At 35.2% G+C, this 22,823-nt stretch overlaps 1 protein-coding gene across 1 annotated transcript in view; it reads right to left on the bottom strand.

The window, feature by feature from the left end:
- Nucleotides 1-1,249: 1,249 nt before the first annotated feature.
- The window catches only part of LOC129232077 (catalase-like), a 66,731-nt gene continuing 45,157 nt past the window's right edge, over nucleotides 1,250-22,823 (bottom strand). The window contains exons 7-12 of the mRNA XM_054866343.1: nucleotides 21,184-21,375; nucleotides 17,298-17,450; nucleotides 16,452-16,578; nucleotides 14,166-14,311; nucleotides 7,183-7,351; nucleotides 1,250-1,394 (exon numbers count right to left, since the gene is read on the bottom strand). Of these exons, the coding sequence (XP_054722318.1) occupies nucleotides 7,196-7,351; nucleotides 14,166-14,311; nucleotides 16,452-16,578; nucleotides 17,298-17,450; nucleotides 21,184-21,375 (774 nt within the window). The 3' untranslated portion in view covers nucleotides 1,250-1,394; nucleotides 7,183-7,195. The remainder of the gene's footprint in view (nucleotides 1,395-7,182; nucleotides 7,352-14,165; nucleotides 14,312-16,451; nucleotides 16,579-17,297; nucleotides 17,451-21,183; nucleotides 21,376-22,823) is intronic.

The raw sequence follows: 22,823 nt of genomic DNA on the forward strand, positions 1-22,823 counted from the left end.
GAAGACGGTCTTCTGCAGGTGTTGTAGCTCGTGGTCGGTCTGGAACAGGTCTTCTGGACACAGAATCTTTAGATTGGTATCGATCCCAAAGTCGCTGAACTGCACTATGAGACACATTGAGCCGTCTAGCAGCATCAGCCTGCGACAATCCCATTTCCATCCATCTAACTGCCCTTCACCTTAACGAATCGGGTAAACGACGTCTCTGAGACATTTTCTAAACCCTATTGATTATTGTCACCGAAACTGCCAACAACACGTGAAAATCAACACAACTTACACACAAAAGTACGAAAGCTAGATATTTGAATATTTTTTTCTCACTCGTAAAGATGTGTTCTTTTCTATGAAACAAAACTGGTAGCTATCGTCTTGTCACAAATGGTTTTTAAGTTTGTTATTATCATTCATGTAAACTATGCATTCTGTTGTTACTGCCATTTTTTCAATGGTGAGCTTCCAAAAACATGTTGTATCTTAACTTTTTGAGGCCAGTGTAGTAACCTTTTATTTTTCCACAATGGATGGAATAATAATATCTTTATTCTGCATCGTGATTATTCATCGATTTAATGGTGTTGTTTCCTTTAGTCAAAAGTACTACTTTTAGTCTCTGAAGTTGATAGAATGAGTAAAAAAAATAACATGGACCCAGAAAGTACTTTCATTTTCTCAACAGTTATTTTTTTTTAATTAATTTTTTTAAATGTCCAGTTTTTCAAACAGGTAGTGGTCTTTATGACGTCACAAATGATGAACTTTAGGAGCGTATTCCACATGCTTACGCTTGCTGTCTAAAGCGTTTCCACGTTATGATAATTCAGAAGCGAATTAAATATTGTGCTCTACGCTTGCTATTAACCGTATTGTTGCCAGTACAGGAGAATAAAGAAGTGAATTAAATATTGCGCTAATGGCAACAGTGAATGGCAGTTCATCATTTGTGATGTCATGCGCAGAAGTGTAAAAAATAAAATTGAGTCTGCGCATCGATTTATATATTTTTTAAAAAATAGTTAACTTTGTCAAATTATTTTTAAAATGGTCAAATCCTATGTTTTTAAGCATGCTCTTTCAGAAAAAAAAAATACTTTTGGCAGCTGCTATACCATCGTTAGATTTTTATAGTACCATAAGAAATGTTTTAAACGGTTTTTTTTTTTTGTGAAGTTTAAAACAAAATGAAATACTTCATAAAGCCTCCTATCAATTAATGCTTTATTTTATTTCTTCACTTATGAAATAAAAAAAAGAAACACATACATACACACTACATTACAAACCGTAAAATGGTGCAAAGCTCTTTTTTTTTCGAAACTATCTCTTTAAGAGATCACATGAAGATTGTCGCATGTCATTTCGGATTCATCTGCAGGACTTTTCTGCTATTCTACCTGTAAAATACCAAATACCATTGCAATCCAAGGAAGTTAATGTTTGAGCCGTCAATGAAACTGCATATGATGAACAGTCTATGAAAAGGGGTGTTTCTCAACCTGTTGAAATTCAACTGCACAAAAATTCGTTATAATTAATAAATTTTACTACCGCAAGGGGAAGGTAAAGACCTTCAAATATGTTTATTATTTGCAGATGGCTAATTGCATAAAAATTCAAGTACTAGAATTGGAAATGTGGCTTAAAAACCATGGATTCATGGAGAGGATACCCCTTACCTACGTTTCTCTTGTTTTTTCTTTTTTGGCACAGTATGCTTACTCTTGTCTATCGATGGTGTTTAGACTTGTTGACAAAAACAAATTTATTTCTTAGTCACATCAATTGAAGAACAATTCTTTGGTTTTAATGACGCCGCTTGACCAAAACAATAGCGCAAGTAGAATGTAGTGCAGTGGAAAAAGGAACCTTTAAGGAAAATTTGACTGAATGTTTAAAAAGCACAATAGGAAAACAAGCGGATACTTGCAGGCAGAATTTTGAACGTTTTTACCTGCTGTTAAGCGGAATAGTTCAGTTCAGAGGAGGAATTGGTCAACAGCGAAATGTAATGTAAACGGGTGCTACCGAAAAGCTTTACTTCCGGCAATTTACCGCTTTTATTGCATTTCCTTTCGAAACACGTTAAATGTGAGCAATCGGTTAAACCGCAATTTCGGATCTCTTGGGTCCCCGGACAGCATATAAGCTACCTTTACTCCTGTTCGGTCATAGGAAAATTTCAGGCCTTCTCATTGGCTTATTCGAGTGTCAATCAAAACTTCAAAGACGCCATTGTAATGTTGCTAGTCGTCTTTCTCACTGTGTTTCTTGTTTGTAATCTGCTAAATACGAATAAGTATTTGCAAATGATATCTTTAATTGAATGTTGCTGGCAAAAACAGCATTATTATTTCCAATCAATTTCATTCCTTGCAAAACAAATAAAAGCTGCGTTTGAGCAACTATGCTTTGAAATAAAAATAGGTGGCGCCATCTTTGGGCAAAAAAATGCATATTTTACGACATTGTTTTGATTTAAATTGAAGTTATTTAAAAAAAAATTCTCATGGTAAATTATTTTGTATGGAAAAGAGCGAATTCTGCGATTTTTCATATTCTTAATGATATTTAATGCAATTTAAACAGCTCTTCTTAAAGAAATGATTACCATTTAACTTAATAGTAAATACTTCTAGTGAATAATTTAATACATAATAATTTCTAATATAATTTTCTCTTGTGCCAATTTATTTCTAGCTAACTTCTATTGGATATGAGTTAGCATTCAAGAATAAGACCTTTAATTGAGTAGTGAGTGCATATGGAAAAAGTTCTTTTTTGTTTTGGAAGAATTTCCATCTTTACAAAAAAAAAAAAAAAAAAAAAACAAATCCTTGACTTCAAAGATTATGTTTAAAAGAATCAGCTGTTCGCGCACTACTATTGGATAAAGTCAGCTGAACAAAATATCATATCGTTATTGGTCAAAAGCTTTATAAAGCTCTCTAACATGTTGTCCATTTTTTTATGTTAATCTGTTTTTTTTTTGTCTATAATTTGTTTATCTTATCGTTCATTGGTTGGATTGCTTTATGTGTGTCTTCACTGGTTAAAATCATAATCCTGAATTAAATTATAAAAAGTCGATGTGTACCTTTATTAAATTCAATTTTTTAAAATACTTTAAATTGTTTTCAATGAATGTATGATATTTAATGTATTTGAATGATTACATTCAAATTCTTTCAGTACTATTCATGAAACCACAAAGGTCTTATCAGTAGTACAGCAAAAGAAAACTTTTTTGCTAATTTTGCTGAAATTATTTAACAGCTGCAGTTCTCTTCATGGGCCAGTCTAAAAAATTTCGCTGTATTTTTTATTACAATACATTAAAAGTCATATATTGATTTCAAAATTGTCTCAAAAATGGTAGAATTTTCAAGTTTTAGAATTTTGTGAAACTTCTTTTCTCCAAATGTATTTAAGTTAAATAGTAAATGAAACTGCATGAAATTCTCTTGAATTGCCTCATCAACTGTGTGTGATAGTTTTTTTTAAATTAATAATAAACGAATTTAGGGTAACAAATGGTGCGATTTCTGGAAAGTTTGACTTGAAATAACATATATATAATTTTACATTATGAAACATTGCTTTTTAATGTTATTTTCAATTATTTCATTCAAGAGTTTAAATTACCTATTCCTTTTTACATAACTTTAAATATTATGAAGAATATTAAAAGATAAAGAATTTGCTGTTTAATTAAAAAAACTTACGTTGAGAATTAGTAGACAAATGAGTTAAATTAAACTCCAATAGCTCCTTCTTCAAAAGTGCCATTTTTTGCTGAAAGATAATGCTATTTATTCGTTTAATTATATATTTTACAGGTTTTTTTTAAAAAAAACCAGAGCATTATTTTATTTTATGAGTTATGAAATTAGAAGGAGACAAGAAGGATATGTTTGCCAGACTCACTCAAAATTCAATTGGAAGTCTTATTCTTGAATGCTAACTCATATTCAATAGAAATTAGCTAGAAATAAATTGGCACAAGAGAAAATTGTATTAGAAATTATTATGTATTAAATTATTCACTAGAAGTATTTATAATTAACTTGAATGGTAATCATTTCTTTAAGAAGAGCTGTTTAAATTGCATTAAATATCACTAAAAATATGAAAAATTGCAGAATTCGCTCTTTTCTATCTACAAAATAATTTACCATGACAATTATTTTTAAAATAACTTCAATTTAAATCAAAACAATGTCGTAAAGCATGCATTTTTTGCCCAAAGATGGCGCCACCTATTTTTATTTCAAAGCATAGTTGCTCAAACGCACTTTCATTTGTTTTGCAAAGAATGAAATTGATTGGAAATAATAGTGCTGTTTTTGCCAGCAACATTCAATTAAAGATATCATTTGCAAATGCTTATTCGTATTTAGCAGATTACAAACAAGAAACACAGTGCGAAAGACGACTAGCAACATTACAATGGCGTCTTTGAAGCTTTGATTGACACTCGAATAAGCCAATGAGAGGGCCTGAAATTTTCCTATGACCGAACAGGAGTAAAGGTAGCTTATATGCCCCCGGACAAGCGTGATATTGAGAGTGATTAGTATAGGTAACAATACTAAACATAAGTAGTACATAAAAAGATCTTCACGTGAAAAAAAAAAAAAAGATTATCTGATAAGGAAGAAAAAGAAACACTGAAATATTAAATCGAATTTCAATTATATAGAAAAGAAATTAATATTTTCTAAACAAAATATAACTCGGACGAGCTAGTTTAAGCGGAATCATGTGGTAATTATATTTGTGTCAAACCTAACCTGGCAGTGTCGTAGGGCTTGCTGTGATTAGGATTTGGATGGCTGTCTCAATGGTAGGTTAGGTTTGCCCCAACCATAGGTATTTTTGGAAAATTATTGCTCCAAAAATACAATCTACATACAAGAAAAAAAGAAGAAATAAATAAAAATCCATTCACCAAGAAGGAGATGCTAGAATGAAACGAAATTCTACATACGTGAGAACAACATTGATATAAGAAAGTGATTTCAAATTGAGGGGGGGGGGAGCAAATGACCATTTATTACAGGAATAATGCAGGTTTTAGAAAAATGTTGGGTCGCCTCTAGCATAAATACTCGTGACGATACTGACAAGGATTGAGGCTTAAAAGTATCAGACGATGACCTATGTCATTTCGTTCCATATTTACTGTAAATTAATTTAATCAAGCTCGTAGGCCGTCCAACTTACCGTTCATAGCGATCCCAGTTATGCTCGATATGAGACAAATCAAGGGATCGAGCAGACCGGAGAAGATGATGATGACGGAAAAGAGGACTGGTTAGGATGCCAACACCACGGCCGCAAGCTATCGGTGCGTTTGTGACCTGCTTCAGTCACACGTGTTGGCACTCATGGCAGGGCTCCCAAGACCCATTTATTAACCTGATACTGCTCGGCCACACACAACAAGCGTGTCAGGGGCTCTTCCACATTGTCACCTTCTCTGCCCTGCTCGAGCCACTGATTCGGCATATATGAGATCACTCTGGACTGTAAGTTGGTATGAGGAAAGTAGGCTAAATATACTGATTCATATAAACAACGATTAAGAACACTCAATCAAATCATCTTCCAAAAAAAAAAAAAAAAAAGAAGGGGAAAAAAAACACTAAATGACAATTGGTTTATCCGTTTAGGAGCTACGATGCTTCAGGTATAGATCAGGGGCGCCGACTTGCAAAAATTATTGGGGGGGGGGGGCGGACATCACCGGGGGTTTAGGGTGTTATGTAATCCCTCGGAGGTCCCCCACCCCAAATAAAGGTCAGATTTTTGTACCTTGAAAATGCCATATTTTCTAGTGTGTATAATTTTAACAAATAAATAGGATGTGACACGGCGTTTTCGAAGGAATTAAAAGAATCTAAAAATTGGTTTACAAATTTTCTGGTTCAACTTTTAAATCATATCACTTGTCTTAGTAAGAGATTTTTTTGTTCTATTTTATGGGGAGCCATGCAGTGCCGTAGCAAAGCATTGATATTATAAGGTAGGAAGGACACTTGACTTGAATGGAAAGGCACTCCCAGAGACGTCGACTTTTAAAAAATAAGGGGGGGGGGGGGGGAACGGGGGAAATTTCTAAATTTGAGATGAAAAATGGTGAGTTTTAAAGCATTTTAAAGTCATATAATCAACATTAGAACCCCAAAAACTCGACAAGCCTGACACATTTTTTGGCTTTGAAAAAAAGAAAAAAATAAATACAAACACGCACAGTATTTTCGCAAAAAGGCAATTTAATTTACGCATGTTTTCTTTAAGACCAGTTGTTTTTTCATTAGTTATATCGGCTAACATATTCAAGTGTAAACGCAGTCTCTAAATGTCTAGGTTATTTTTGAAAACTCAATTGATTTTTCAAAATTTGTTTCACCTCTGTTTAATAAAAGCAAGCACTCTTGTTCAACTGCAATGATCTGTGTGAGTCCAGTTGATGTAAACCACCCAATAATGCAAGATTGCACCATTTCACAAACCTCAATGTAAAGCGCCTTTGGGATTTTGAAAGCGTGCGGTGAGCTAGCTTCTTTGTTTTCATACTTTGGTATACGTCGATTCGAGGAAGCGAAGGATCATCATTTTGTGAAGATTTTTTTTTAACACAATTCCCAAAAGTATTCAAAACTATCACACCTCCCATTTAATATACAAATCAAACCCTCATATATTTTTTCCAGATCAGCAACGCTTATTAGATGAGCTCGCCATAGCGATGCCCACCTGCAACAGATTTGAACCGTAAGTTCGCGCACTGGGATAAATTCTAAGTGTGCTTGCAACACGATAACAGCATCATTATTCACCCTACTCGTTTTCAGTTAACCTGCCTATTACCGTAATAATTATTTGTTTTAAATCATTACTGAGTGTATTTTACAAGGTAAACTATCTTCAAACAAGGAAAATGAAAGATAAATTTATGAGTTTAGAAAACATAATATAACTAATACTTTTCTTGATATATTGGGGGGGCTCTGCCCCCTCAAAAATATTTTTGAGGGGGCTCGGGCCCCCTCAGGCCTTATGGAGTCGGCGCCACTGGTATAGATATACACGTTAAACTTATCTAAATTTATAACTCATTTCTTTTTGCTTTGGAGGTTAAAAATAACATTGATAATAATATTATGAGCTACTACTCACGTATATAATCCAACTATCTGTCTTCTCTAAACGCTTCTAAAATTCTTCTACCAAGCTCGACATCCACCTGTTGGAAGTAATCAAATACTTCTTCGGGAATATTGGAAGCCATTTCTAGCCCTTCCAAAAGATTCTCTATCAAATTGTTTTTCTCTGTTTCATCTAAGTTCTGCAATGCAAGAAAAAAGTATTTTTATTTACTTTTCTATTACGGGGTCCAAATTGAGATTTAGCCAAATACGAGGTAATTTGGCTAGATCTGAATTCGGATCATGTTACCTGATTGTTACTATGTATCAAAAAGTGTCTAAAAGAACTAGATTTTTTTTTCATCTAAGGCTTACTATCACGATCCTATTTCCCACGTTTTTGAAGCAATAGAATAATCTCGGAGGGAAAATGACCATTTACGACACTTGGATTTGCCAAAATTTCTACGTACTCTCAAATCCAACTTTTTACCCCAAAATCAGCCCGAATTCGCCGACCTGGTTTTCACTGGGAAATAATGATTGTTGAGTTCGATTTTCTTTTCATTCGGAAGTTTTATTTCTGGCAGCGGGAAATAAAAGGAAGTTCGAAGTGCTTAATTTTTTAACAGAAAGAAAGTGAATTTATTAACTAGCTGCATTGCTCGGCTTTGCACGATCTACCTCGAAAATAAAAGTTATGTCAAGTGACGTATGTTCAACAATCAGGCTTCAATTAGAGAAAAAAAAATACTGCAAAATTTCCCGTCAAAATAATCATTCTTAAAGAAAGAAAACGGGAAATCAAAAATTTCCGAATAAGTTAAATGCAACCCTCCATAAATATAACTAAAATATTTAAAAAAGGAAAGAAGATAAATCGCCAAATAATAATCAAAAGGGGAAATTTTACCTAAAAACAAAAACGAAATTTTATTTAGTCACAGTCGAGGAAAAAAAGTGGCAACCTTCTGAACTGTAATTTAAACTGAAACGCGTAAACGATAATTTTCCAATATGAAAATGAAGTTCCATTAGGCTTCAAAGTGCTTTTATTAAAAAAAAAAAAAATTCCGGTGATTTTACAGCCTTTTTTTTTTTTTTTTTTTAAGAAAGTGAATAAATTCTATCGGTATTTTTCGCGGGATTATTTGTTTAATTAAATAGCGCAAAAAAAAAGGTCTCTCCTTGTTCCTCGTAGTTTGCAAAAAGTAGCTTTTGCAAATATATATATATATACAAAATATATATTTGCAAAAGCTAGTACACACACACACACACACACACACACACGTGTGTGTGTGTATCTAATTTGAATTCTGACACTTTGAATTCGAATTTTTTTCGCGATCACGAGTTGCGGCAGGACCCTACTCATTGGAGGCTATTGTTTCTAGAAACGGCTCATGTCCTCCCAAGCCTGCCCTTCCTCCTGGGCGGATACGTGTGTGTATGTGTGTAAGGACTTGTTTTTGTGTAGACGTGTGTGTATGTAGGAGTGTGTGTATGCAAGGCACCACCGTCTAGGAGGAGGGGATTCCTGTGAACAGTGCTGCTAGTGGAAGCCAGGACCAGAGGAGCAGCTCCGTCCTCCGGTGGACGGCGGTGCTGCTGAGGCCCCTGGTCCATTCTGACAAAGGAACCGGACATCAAGGACGGTCAAATAAAAGCAATAAGCAATCGTGATAACTCAAAAAAAAATAAATAAATAAAATAAATAAATAAATAAATAAAAAATAATAATAATAATAAAAAAATAAACTAAGTACGCAAATATGTAACGGAAAATAGATACAGCGAAACGTCCGGCGGAAGCGACCTCGTTACAGTAACTCACCCAATTAGCGAGCGAAACTAATTGTGGCTGATAAGCAATTCTGATTAAAAAGTACGGTACATCAAAGACAAAAAGGAAATCCCGTATTCCGCATGAAAAAGAACTCAATTTCCCCAGCAGAAAAACAACAGAATTAAAAACACGGTACATGTAGGACATAAAGGAAATCACGTACCCTCTTATGAAAAATTTAACTTTTGAAAAACTATCGTTTGAGAAAAAGAAAAAAAAAACCTATAGAATACCCCCCCCCCCCCCCCCGGAAAAATGTCAAATAACAGCGATCATATTTTTAACTAAAATGCGTGAACACCCTTTAAAAACGAAAATGCAATACTTTGCAATCTAAAATATTTTGCGAAATAAACAAATAATCCGCAATTCCATTGTTAATCGCCAAATTCGCCAAGGGACTTTCAAATTTAAAAGAAAATCAACTAACATTCGCACAATGAACTATGGCAACAGCGCAATAGCCAAATCAAAAAACCACCGGTTCTACTAATCAACTGCAACCGTAAGCCGATGCAAAAAAAAAACAAAAAAAAAAACAGCTAAACGTTTCATCCTAAAGCTCCGATAAATACGAGCATCCGGTGATGGTGCTGCCATCTATCGGTATATAAAAACAATGGAGGCAAGGCACTTAGTATGCAGTCCTCGACATAAAATGCAGTTGAAGTCAGTTGTGACTCTTGAATAGAATAGAAATACGAGCAGGCGCATCAGCTTAAAATCAGCCATTTTGGATCGGAGCGCGTGTTTGAGTGGTTGTCTTTTCTGGCGAGCTATCGCGTTTGGTGATTGTTTACTGCGAGCGATTATTAGCTGCACTTGAGTTGTTTATTAAATAAAATGTTATTTATGGCAAATTTGGCGAAACACGAAACTTTGCTGTGGTAACCCTAGCTCCGCAACAATGAAATATCCGACTCAAAATGGCTAAAACTTAAACTGATGCGTCGGCCTGTCTATATAGCGGCTCTATTCAATCTAGGCATGACGTCACAGAATGAAGAAACATTCCCCCCCCCCCTATTGGATCGGAACAAAGATAAAATGCAACGTTCTGAATTAAAAAAATTGTAAATAATTAATTTGAATTTTGACATCTTGAATTCAAATTATGTTTTTCGCAATCATGAGTCTGTGTATGTAGGCGTGTGTGTTTGTGTGTAGGCGTGTGTTCGTGTCTGTGTGCTGGCATAAGTGTGTGGGTAATTGTGTGTATGAATGTGTGTGTGGGGGAGAGGGTATGTGTGTGTAGGCATATGTGTTTGTGTCTGTGTGCAGGCATGAATGTGTGGATAGTTGTGTGTATGTTTTTATGTGTGTGTATGTGTAGGTGTTTGTATGTATGCGTGTGTGTATGTGTTTGTATGTGTGTGTTCATGTTTGTGTGTGTGTGTGTGTAGTTGTGTATGTATGCGCATGTGTTTAGGACATGGATGCAACATGGAGACGGCTTTCGCTATAAGAGCAGCATCGTGAGGAGCCGGTCGACGGTGATGGTGCGGAGGGTGGCGGTGGGAAAATAAAATGATAGGACGCCAAAAACAGTCAAATGAAAGCAATAAGCAATTGTGATTGCTCAAAAAAAAAAAAAAAAAAATTGCATATTTTTGAAAAAAAATAAAAATTCTGAAGAAGGTGGAATATCTTGTCTACTGCATACTAAATTTTCAGAAACAAAGCTCTCATACATTTTGTAGAATGGGTTTAGAAAGAATTAAAAACAGGAAAAAGCGAAAGATAAAGGTTTTTTCAAAATTTCATAAAAATGTTTTTTAAAAAAGCCTATCTCGTATTTTTGTAAAAAAAATTCCCGAGGAGGGAGACATGTTTTCACTACTACATACTAAATTTTCAGAAAGAAATAACTAATAATTTTTGGGGGATGTGTTCAAAAAAAAGTTAATCCCGGAAAAAAACGCAAAAGAAAGGTTTTTTCCAAAAATTCATAAAAAATTCAAAAATCAGTCAATGTTCAAAATTTTTTCGGTCTTCATATTTGAAATTAAATTCCCTACACTATGGTATAAAAAATATTTTCCTGACGCGATAGGTTGGGGAACACAAAAAAGGGCTAAAAATCACGTAAAACATTTAATTAAGAAAAAACTAACTAGAAATAAAGAATTTGGGCTTCAATGTGCACGGGCCCGAGGTACGTTTGATTTTTGTGCCAAGTTTCAGAGCTGTAGGTGCTATGGGGACTTCTGGAAATCAGGTACAAACAAAGAAACACCGTCGCTCTTACATATATTGATAGATAGATAGATAGATTTTTTTAAATTATTTTTATTTATTTTAATTTTTGGCAATCGGAGAAAAATAAAACCAGAGCGCTTTATTTTTACCCCGAAAGAAAGAGTTATAAACGATTTTTAAAAAAAGCACTTATTTTGACGCGTATTTTATTTTTATTTATTTTGAAATTATTTTAAAAGTTTCCACCTTCTTTGGAGGTTCAAATTTGCTGCCCAAATATAAAAAATAATATTTCAATGCTAGTTTCATGAAAAAATATTGTTCTTTATTTATGTATTGTAATTTTCAGAACTTTTTTTCAGCCTGTTCATTTTGAAAAAATTAGTTATCTTAACTATTTCACTTTGCCCCACATTCCTCTATTATTGTCATGATGTCTGTTGATTAGTCAATAGTATGCCATTCAGTCGACTTTAAACCAAACATTTCTTTTTAACGAGATTTTGGTTTGTCTATACACGCAAACCAGTTTCTGTGCGATTTCTTTTTCTTTTTATGAAAATTTCATTCAGCTTGGTTGAATCAGCTCAATTGACGAAATTGTTTGTAAAACAAGTGCGAGGGGGAGTATCCTGAAGTGACGACAGGAGCATCCTGATGGGAGGTCACTGTGACCTCCCAAAAACTTCCTTATTCAGGGAATTTTGTCTGACTATTCGGCAAAATAATCATCACCTGGTTTATTTTGTTTTCGTTTAAAGTAATTCCTAGTTATTTTGTAAGTTTTTGGGTTATTTTCTACGTGAGTCTTTTTTTATGCGTTTCATCCACCGCCTTAAAAAAAAAAAAAAAATAAATAACTGTGTTGCGAAGACTATTTTTTTTTTCTTTTTTTAAACTGCTACTCGTGAAGTTTCGAACAACTTTTTTTATGCGGTGAGTATCCACCGCACAAAAACAGGTTTCGGTGTATTTGAAACTATTGTTTAATTCTAGTTTGTAATTTTAAATTACCACACCTATCACTGTAGGAAGCTCACCTTCCTCCAGTTTAATTTCAACTCTTAATCCTCATATGGCCGTTAATCAATGTACCCAATTTAGTCTTTCAAAATACTATGAGAACAAATGAAAGTTCGGTTGTCGCTAATAAACAACAAAATACCCGTCAAAGATACTACGAGATCGATTGTAAACGTGTAAATAGCAGTATTGATTCTGAGGAAAAGTTAACAATTCTTCAGCATTTGCAAGAAGTACTTTTTGTTTAGTTTTGTACGCAACAGCAAAAAGGAAGGAAATGTCGTCAATGCATTTCAGTGATTTTTATGTGTCTGTAGTTGGGGCGAGGCTAATATGGCAGCTTAAATAGTGCTGCGAAGGTTTTCTATAGCATCTTCGCAGTGCTGCGAGGTTAGCTCTACCGTAATTATAGTCACATAAAGTATGGAAGAAAGGTTATTAAATTGCAGTTACAAAAGTTAAACTTCACTTGTTAAGTAAAAGAATTTTAAAACGAAGAGTAAGATTTTTTTTGAAGTGATAACTTTTTAGGGAGGGTCAACTGATTTGTGACATAACGCGCGTAACGGCGCAACTCTCGTCTGGCATTCCTTTCGTTCACGCATACGACAGAATCGCGCATGATCGGGGTAATTTTGTTTCTTTACTCTTTGGATCAGTTTTAAACGTTAAGTGATAGTAGAAAAAGTAATGAAACGAACAGATGATGGATGATCGTCGCAACATAACGCTATCTCCTAACGAAAGGTGAGTTTAATAATACAATATAATCCCAATAACATTATAAACAATATATATTCAAAACAGTATTTAATCTTTAAATTTATTTTCAAAACAAAAACATTTTTGCGATTAGTTATACTAAAAATATCTCGCTTCATTTAGGGTTTTGAACTGTGGTAAGGTGTACATATTTTAAACGAACTTCATCCCCGCAGACTCCGCAACGCGGGGGTTGGAGACCGCCGAGAAAACAAAAATAATAAATAAACATTTAATTTGTTCATGACAGAATAAAATCTAAAATGTTTCGCAAGTTTGAGTGTTTGTTCTGATAAACGAAATATTTAGAAACGACGCGTCATTTAATCTATTGCTTTTGCGCCAACATCAAAACTTATATTTAAAAGTAGTCTGAATGGTGATCAAACTAAAATTATTCCGTAATTTAAACGTATTGTGCAATTAAAGCATCAAATATAAGAGTAGGAGGCGTAGCAGTTTATCAGAATGAGCTTGATTGCTTAAATATTGTCACTCATAATATAGGATTACATGTTAATAATTCTACAAGCTTTAATACGGCTACACAAAACGATATTGGTGAAATGTGTATAGTGGGATGTCTCAATGAAGCAAAGCAACAAATTTTAATTGCCAACATGTATATATATCCAAACAAAAGTATTTCAAGTATTATTCAATTTATTCATAAACAACTTTTAAATTATACACAAGAAGGTTCTGCTTTAGTTAATGAAGATTATTATACAATTCCTTTATCTTTAACCGGAGATTTTAATGTTAATTTTGCTTCTGATCGAACTAAAAATTTACTATCGTTTCTACAATCCAAATTGCAATTACAAATAATTGATAAGCCAGAAGTAGTCAGTACAAGTCACGGAACTGTACTTGATGCAGTCTTTAGCAAGATTTTTAGATAACATACAATGCAAAAATTTCGTTGCTTATTATAGCTACCATAAGCCAATTGTTACTTTCATAATATGAAATAATGATAATAATTTAATCCTATGAAAGTTATTGCTTCTGCCGAGCGTCCCGTGACGGACTTTTTTTTTTTTTTTTGAAACCATTTAAAAGTTTTCGGAAATTTTGGAAAATTTATACCTCTAAAGTAACCGGTATTCTTTTTAACACTACTTTTATTTATACCTAGTTTTCACTCCACAGGTCAGATATGACGTAGAATATCTTACTTTGTAATAAATTCTAGCCTGTGAGAAGTTGTCTTCGTTCAAAGAATCGTGTCTCTTGGATTGGCCACAAACGTCATATGGAGTCTCAAGTGCAACCTCATTGCGGAGAGTCCTCAGTATGTTGACACTGCTTCGTAATTTGCCTTCTGAATGGTTTGGAGAAAAGAAATGGATCTGTTATTGATCGTAATACTTAGCTCCCAGAAAAAAGAAGTAGTCAGAGCAATGAAATATTGATTAAAAAAATATCTGGTACAATTCGATTGTAAGGAAGATTGTTAGAAACTATTTTCTTGTTTACATAAAATACACCACCAGCTCAGTCATTCCAGCCGAGGACTGCAGTTTCATGCTTATTAGCACTCATCAGCCCGGCATAGGAAGTGACTGAGCTGGAGGTGGAAAAGCTCTTACTTGTTTGTCGCCAACAGGATCATTGAAGATAGCATTCGATGCAATACATTCACCACAAAACGTAGCATTGCAGTTTTGGCTACTAGTTTCCTTATTTAGTCAACTTGAAAATTGCTGATATTTTTCGGTACAATGAGTTAGTTCACTACAAAGCATAGTAATAAAAAATGCAAAGACGGATACAAGGGAGGGGCGATCGCCCCTCCTGCAAGGGCAATTTTTCCAAATTAGAAGCTCTAAAACGCAAGTCCCTTTTGTATGAGATTAAAGAAAGGAATGGAGTTCAAATCTTTCTCCCGGAAACTTTTCAGAATTGAAGTTTTAAAAGGAAATTTTAGACGATCTTCGGCGATGTTAGGAGGATATGTGCGTTTGGAGGTCTTCATTCGGACATTTCTCAAAACTTAAGTCTTAAAAACGTGACAGCAGATATCTCAGATAGAGTTTGGGGGTGGGGGGGGGCATGTATCAGTAACTTTACTTAGATTGTTTCACGGAAATCTCAAAAGCTCAATTTTAGACGACCTTATATGATGGTAGCAGGAGGGGGTTTCGAAACATTCCCCGGAATTATTAGGAATTGAAGTTCTAAAACGTAATTTTACAATGCAGTCAGACCTCGATATATGGTCACCCGCTTAGAAGGTCACCCCGCATATAAGGTCACTTTTCTAAAGTCCCGACTTGCTGAATAGGAATTCTATGTTATGTATAAATGGATACATGGCCAGGTCATAATACAATAATCGCTTATAAGGTCACTTTTGTCTGACTTCTTTAAATAATTTCATTGCCTAATCGATTCACTTCCAAGAATTTTACGCGATACACGATCCTTAAAAAGTGAAGAGTCATTTTTACTATTAACGTAGTAAATTAACAGTAGAAAGTGAGTGTTGCGACAGTGATACTAAAATATGAAGCAGTAACGTGAGCACTCAGTATGTACATATCGCAATTTTTTGCCAGTCATTAAAAGTCGAAGGAAATTTTCCGAAGATGCTTAGAAACCATTGTGCTTAAACTAAGAAAAAACGCGTCAGTCCTATATTAATGTAATTTTAAGCGAGGTAAGTTGCACATCAGTTCTTTGCTTGGGCATATTTGAATGCAGTTTTATTCTAAATGGAAGTTTTAAAAAAGCATTTCAAAATTTCTTATGAATTCCCAACATTTCAATTGGTTCAAATCAATTCAACAATTATAATTTAATTAACTGATGTTTTTGGACGTATTAAATTTTGAAAAGAATTAATGTATACGTTCTTGTAAATAAATCCTTATTTATCAATAAATATATACATGAATCGGTTATAAGGTCACCCCGCTTATAAGGTCAGTTTTATGAAGTCCCGTGGAGTGACCTTATATCGAGGTCCAACTGTACCTCTTTCAACGGAAAATAAAAGGAAGAGGTTTGAGAACTACTTTGGCAAATATTTATATTTTAGTAGTTTTAAATAAAAATGCTGTCGCAGTCCCCCCCCCCTAAGCATGTGTAATCAGATACTTAGTAAAAGATAAGTTAAAAAATCAACCTCCCCCTCTTTGAAGCATTTCTGGATCCGTCCTTAAACTAATAGGCATATCGCTGTTTGTTGCCAATACAAACAAAGGCGATAATATTCGACACATTCACTACAAATTACAGAACTAAAAATTTGAATTTTTATTAACTGTAACAACGCATTTTGCAAAATAATCAACATTCTTTCCAATCGAAAATGTTTGCCAGAGTTTGATGTTGTTTTCACGTGTTGACGACTTGCCATCATGAGCGTTACCATCCGACTTTAATATGCAATCAAATTATAACCAAAATAAATTCATTTTACCCAGTTCAATAGATCCAGGCTCATAAGCTAAAGTTACCTGTATTTTCAGCGAAACCAGCTTTCCAACTGTGAAGTGGAGGCTGGAGCGGAGAGTTGATGGGAATTCGATGAAAGTTGACTCCAAGTCTGTGTCTGTGAGCATCTGGATATGCGAGGATCCGGCCCTGAAATTTTGACAACAAAAGATGAAAATGTAAGAATAATTTTGTTAATTTCTCTTGATGTACAATACTCCGTTGAGAAAAGCTAGAGTTCTTGTGTATCCACAGGCCGCACTCTCCGCGACTTTGGTTTAAGTGACTCTGAAGCCAAGTTATCGATTGAGCTTCATTGCCTATTAACGTAATGCATCAGTTTTTCTCTCATAAAAAATAAGCTTTGAAAAACAATTCTATACCTGGGCTAATTGTGAGAAAAAACGTATAAAGAAGAAGAGGATAAACTTGAAATTCGATACAAGGAAAAAAAAATCTGGAAATTTTCATTTTATAGATTTATAGATTAGACTTTCATGATTTGGGGTCAAAATGTCCACCGAAATGTCGTGGGAAAAAATGTCACTGCCAACATTTCTCTAGACGTTGATAGACTTCTTTGGCCAAAGTGGTAAAGACTTCGGATTACCAGCGTGACGTTCTCTGGAGCAAAACCCACGCGACACCATCGACTTTCCCTGCGTATGCCACAATACAATTTAATAATTATATTAAGTTAGCCCCTGTAGGATCTGTATGTCTGCAAACAATTTTCTTTTTCATAAAGATGCAAGAGTTTAAATGGACATAATATCAAAACCAGAATTTTGAATTTTTGCTTAAATGCCGACAACATCATTAATTCTGTTAAGATGGTGTTTTTTCTTTGCCGTTACTGTACTTGGTACCTGAAGTATCTTGTCTGGACTTGGTTGAATCCCCGGCACCAAATTTGAGGGACAGAGAGCTATTTGTTCCACTTCAGTATCAAAGTCAGTCGGGTTTCTGTTGAGTACAATTCTTCCTACTCGAATCATGGGAAATTCTGTTTGATTCCACTCCTGAAACAGAACTTTAATTCAGTTATGCTTAATCCAAACTGCATACTTATGTTATTCCATGTAATATAAATAAGTTTAAATCTAATATTTTTCAGCATTTGTAGCAAAATGCTTTATTTATTTGCGAAAAAAGATGAAACTTGCGAATAGAGCGTTTCATGGGCGCCCATGTGGAAAATTGTAAGGGGAGGGGGATGGGGAGGGCTCAGATATTTTAACCATGGTTTAGCAGGATATTTTCCCCATGAAAACCGATTTCAGGACAGATTAGAGACATTAAAATTTGATATTTTAATAATTTATTCAGTAATGGCTGGAGAAGAAATGCTTTTACATTTTTGCAAAGAAAACAGTACTAAAAGCAAGGAAGTTTTAATTTCTAGGGGGGGGGGGGCTCGAGCCCCCCTAGGGCACCCCCCTATAAGGGCACCCTTATTGTGTTGAGAATTTGTGTGTATTATCCGTTCTCTAAACTGGAAAGCTGAGAAGAAGGCTTCCTGTGAATATTATGTAAATAGTTAAAGAAGTTATATCATTGCAAAAATAAAAAAAAAATCTGTTATTACATAGGCTGCTGTTATTGATAAAGCAGAACTTTATTTTTTATAAACGTGTATGCATTTTAATGAGCGTAAAACGAAGCTATGTGGGAACCATGTGAGATTTGTTTGCTTCAATTAATAAACATAAAATATTTATTTTCATACAAAAAAAGAAAATTAAAAAAAAATTCTCAGGCAGACCGTTTCTTCCGCAATTTCTTTGTTTGCTCAATCCGATTGCACAAACGAGATATTTTTAGGCATTTATTTTTACTTTATCCCCAATATTTAGAACTTTGGCTTCTAATGGAGCATTAACTTAAAAAAAAAAAAAAAAAAAAAAAAAAAAAAATTGCACGTGAAAAATAGTGATTTTTACGTGTTGCGGGTGTGATAAACGTTTCAGAAAGTTGTTACTTCATTTCAGAAAACATTATGATTCCTTATTCGAATATTATCACAATTACAAGTGAAATTTTTAAACTCCGAGAATAAAGTGCAAATATATGCGTAAAAGTGTCCCTCCACTGCAAATGGATTGAGTAAGTCACTATATTATTTGTACTTTTACTAAATCATGAAAATACGAGGCGTATTTTTAAAATAAGTTCCGTTTTGATATAAAAAAAGAACGAGTACAGATAGAGCAAAGAAATTTATTGCACAAAAATCTACCATCCTTACGCTATTTTTTGACATTGCTCCCGTGATTTTCCAAACATTTGTCATAGCGTGGTACAGGTTTTTGTATACCTATTCATAGAAAATTGCCGCCTGTGTAGTCAGCCATGTTCTCTGAGCTCATTATTGCTGTTGTGCCACAGACCACCTTAGAAAGACTTTAGATGCCGAAACAAATGAAAGATGCTGCGAGCGAGGTGAGGGCAGACCGGAGGATGTTCAAAAACGCCCCAGCCAAAGCCCTGTAAGAGTCCTCATGGTTGACTAAACGGGCGATAACTTTGTACGAAAAGGTATACAAAAACCTGTACCACGCTATGACAAATGCTTGGAAAATCACGGGAGCAATGTCGAAAAATAGCGTAAGGCTGGTAGATTTTTCTATTCTATTCAAGAGTCACAACTGACTTCAACTGTATTTATGTCGAGGACTGCATACTAAGTGCCTTGCCTCCATTATTTTATATACCGATAGATGGCAGCACCATCACCGGATCGAACAGTTAGTGAGAATTTTGAACTAGTCCAGGAGCTAATAGCTACCTAGTACTAGCACCCCCAGAGGTATCGTTTCACTTGGAGGACATTGAGACCACGAGCATATTTAACGTCGCCCAGTCCCCATTAATGACGACGGTGGGTCTTCGACCAGCGAGGATCGAACCCGAGGCCCTCCGGTCCCGAGTCCAATGCCTTACCGACCAGGCTACCACGGCAGTTGGGAGATTTTTGTGCACTAAATTACTTAGCTCTATCTGTACTCGTTCCTTTTTTATATAAAAACGGAACTTACTTTAAAAACACGCCTCGTATACCATACTATTCTGTTGAAAACTAAGAGTCTAGAATCAGTTAAAATACGGAACTTAAAGACTAAAAACATATTTGATCGGCAATCCGCATCGAGACGCTAACGCAGACCATTTATGCTGTTCATAAAAACATACAAAACGCTGATAGCCTCAATTTCAAGAAGTGAAACGAATTGTTCTATACTGTAAAAAATAGAGGTACAAAGGTTGACCAGGGCCGTGGTAGTCCGATTCGGTAGAGTGTCGGATTCGGGGCCGGAGGGTCCTGAGTTCGAACCTCGATGGTCGAAGATCCACCGTCGTCATTAAAGGGGACTGGGCGACGTTAAATATGCTCGTGGTCTCAATGTCCTCCAAGTGAAACGATACCTCTGGGGGTGCTAGCACCAGGTAGCTATTAGCTCATGGTCTAGTTCTAAATTCTCATTAACTGTTCGATCCGGTGATGGTGCTGCCATCTATCGGTATAAAAAAATAATGGAGGCAAGGCACTTAGTATGCAGTCCTCGACATAAATACAGTTGTAGTCAGTTGTGATTCGGAATCGAAATCGAAATCGAAAGGTTGATCAGTAAGGCTCAACTCCTGTCTGGTTTGCTGGATCGTGGGTTGTTTGACTCTTGGTCCGGACCGAAGAGATTGAGCGGCCACCCTATGTACCGGTAACCCACCTTTGTGGTAGGCACAGGAACATCTCTGCATTCAAAAAAGGTATATTTATTTTCCCGAAACACGGGTATGCAATTTTTGTGATCATGCGTCAAATTTGAAATTTTCACAATTTTACTCTTTCAACACAATTTAATTGTTATTAGTTTTGTAATCTTTCACGGTTTCACAAGTCTAAATGCTTATAGTTCTCATTGTTTTCACTCAAGTGCTCAAAAGTTTTGATGATTTTCTATTCCTGAACGAAGGCTACCCTTACCGAGCGACATTGCTAGCTGGAAGCAGATGCATTTACATCTGCGAGTATCAGCAACCCCGCGGTATGACACATTTCGTCCACTGGACATCTTTGCTTCGAAATTTGGTGGTCTAATGTGTTATCCGGTTTTATGAAAACTTAACTATAACAAAATACGTGTTGTATGCTGTTTTACGTATGCTTGCGAGACGTCCCTGTTTGACCGGGACACTCCCGGTTTTCAGACAAAATCCCGGTGTCCCGGTCGGCTTCCTTCATGTCCCGGAAAAAGATCAATTTGATAATCGATTACCAAAAAATTCTAAAAATAACTAACATTGAAGGAGTACCTAGGATAATAACTTTGTCATTTGTAACAATGACTCGTAAAATTAATATTTGATTAGTTTGTGAAAGTTTTTACAAGAATAAAACCAAAAAAGACTTTTTAAAAAAAGTCCAATTATACAATGAAAAGTACAGGAAAATTTTCAAATTTTTATTCCTCATTCAAAGTGTTTCTTCTACATAATACATATAAATATGCAAAAAATAAAATGTTTAAATATATCTGCTTGAGTTATCATTACCCCTGATATAGGTTTATAATTAATAACCATAACTGTTCATTCATGGCATTAAGAAGGAACTACCCTCGAAAGTAGTTTAAAAACCGGCCAAGGTTGTAAACACTTTTGCATACCTACGACGGTGTATTGGAAAGGGGGGGGGGGGAATTCAGGTGTTCCGGTAGAACATTTCAGAAATCTGGCGAACCTAGTTTTACGTACTTTTGTAGGATCGAAGGGGTTGAAAGAAACTTCCTTCGCTTGCTCCTCGGTCATGACTTGTATGAATAGCGTCCATGATGGAAAATCTTGACTTTCGATGGCCCGGTAAAGATCTCGCCCGTGGAAATACGGATCCAAAGCCGCTAATTTCAAGGCCTTCTTTTTTGTCATGTTTCGTGCTCCCTGATTAGTCTGAAAGTGAGATTTGTGTTAACAGATGTTAAAGTATTTCAGTATAAGATCAATCAGTTAGAACCTAAGGTAGACTGAGTAAAGTCTTATGTTCTTTAAACAAGTAATCCCAACTCACATGATAGCGTTAAAGTATTGGAAGATATCAGAGTAGTTTCACAGAAAACGTGCCAACCATTCGTCGTAGTTCAGCCACGTACTTGTAGTTTTTGCCCCAACTTTTCTTAGTCGATGTATTGGGCTTTCTCCCTTCAGTTACAAATTCCTGCTCTAAGGTTAAAACAAAATGTGAGCTTGAAGCACAACCTAATCATGCCCAATCAAGTAACTCAAGAATTCTTAGGCTAAATTCACCATAGACGTAAATAAATACTTTGGCGCAGGAAAGTAAAATTAGAAATGACACAAAACTTGCAGGTTACTGCAGACACGTTTTTCGGCGTTACAAGGAATGTCTTTTTCAATAAAAAAGAAGTCAGCTTATGAATGAAAAGACATCCGACAAAAGGTATTTTGCTAATCTTTTGTCGGATATCATATTGCCCAAAAAGAATTTTTAATTTTAAATTCACACTAGTTAAAACAATGAAAAAATTTAGTTAACTTTCTGTGCGTCATTGGTTCGATCTAATTTTACTGTTTGATCACGAACTGCATGGAAAGGCAACCATCCGGTTTGCAGGCGGAAATGAGCGCATCTATTACTTTTTAGGGATGTCAGCTTTTGCTGATGTATGTCAGCCTCTAAATTAAGCAGACTCAATCAAATGAGCGGAACACTCGCATTAAATTTGTACTTTTCCCTCTCCTTCAGATAGGCTTGTTTTAACTGGACGTTTGCTAATTCCATACAATCCGTGATTGAACAGTATTTCCACGCCATCGTCTTGAAGAAACTATAACTCATTGGACGTTTTGAGTACGTCATAATGAAGAACTGTGCTTCTAACGGACCACGATTTGTTAACTATGCTATGATATCATGAAGAAATTCAATCCTCGCTGCTTACCAACTAAGTAACCAGGGGCATTTTGAACTTAAATTTGGGCAGTGGGGGTCGGGGGGGGGGGGGAGAATTCCCAATTTATCGAATGGAACTCCAAGTTTCGCCGAATGATTTTGCTGAATCGTCAGACAAAATTTGTCGAATAAGAGAATTTTTGTGAGGCCACATTGACCTTTCATCGGAGCACCCTTGACAGCTACAGTTCTCTGTTGAGACAGACGTATTTTGTTGCTTTCGCAATGGTGTGAAGTCACAACAAGAAGGAAATACTTTTCTCTAGTACACCATTTCTCACTTCAACGTTTTCGCATATAACGAGGTTGTAATTCCTTCAAAGGAAGAAAAAAAGTAAAGACCTGTATAGTTAAGAAGACCGGTAATTAATGTCGCTTTTTTTCCAAACAAAACGGTTTTTAACAAGTTTTTAATTGTAATCAATGT

This window comes from Uloborus diversus, chromosome 1, assembly GCF_026930045.1.
Source record: "Uloborus diversus isolate 005 chromosome 1, Udiv.v.3.1, whole genome shotgun sequence".
Classification (NCBI taxonomy): Eukaryota; Metazoa; Arthropoda; class Arachnida; order Araneae; family Uloboridae; genus Uloborus; species Uloborus diversus.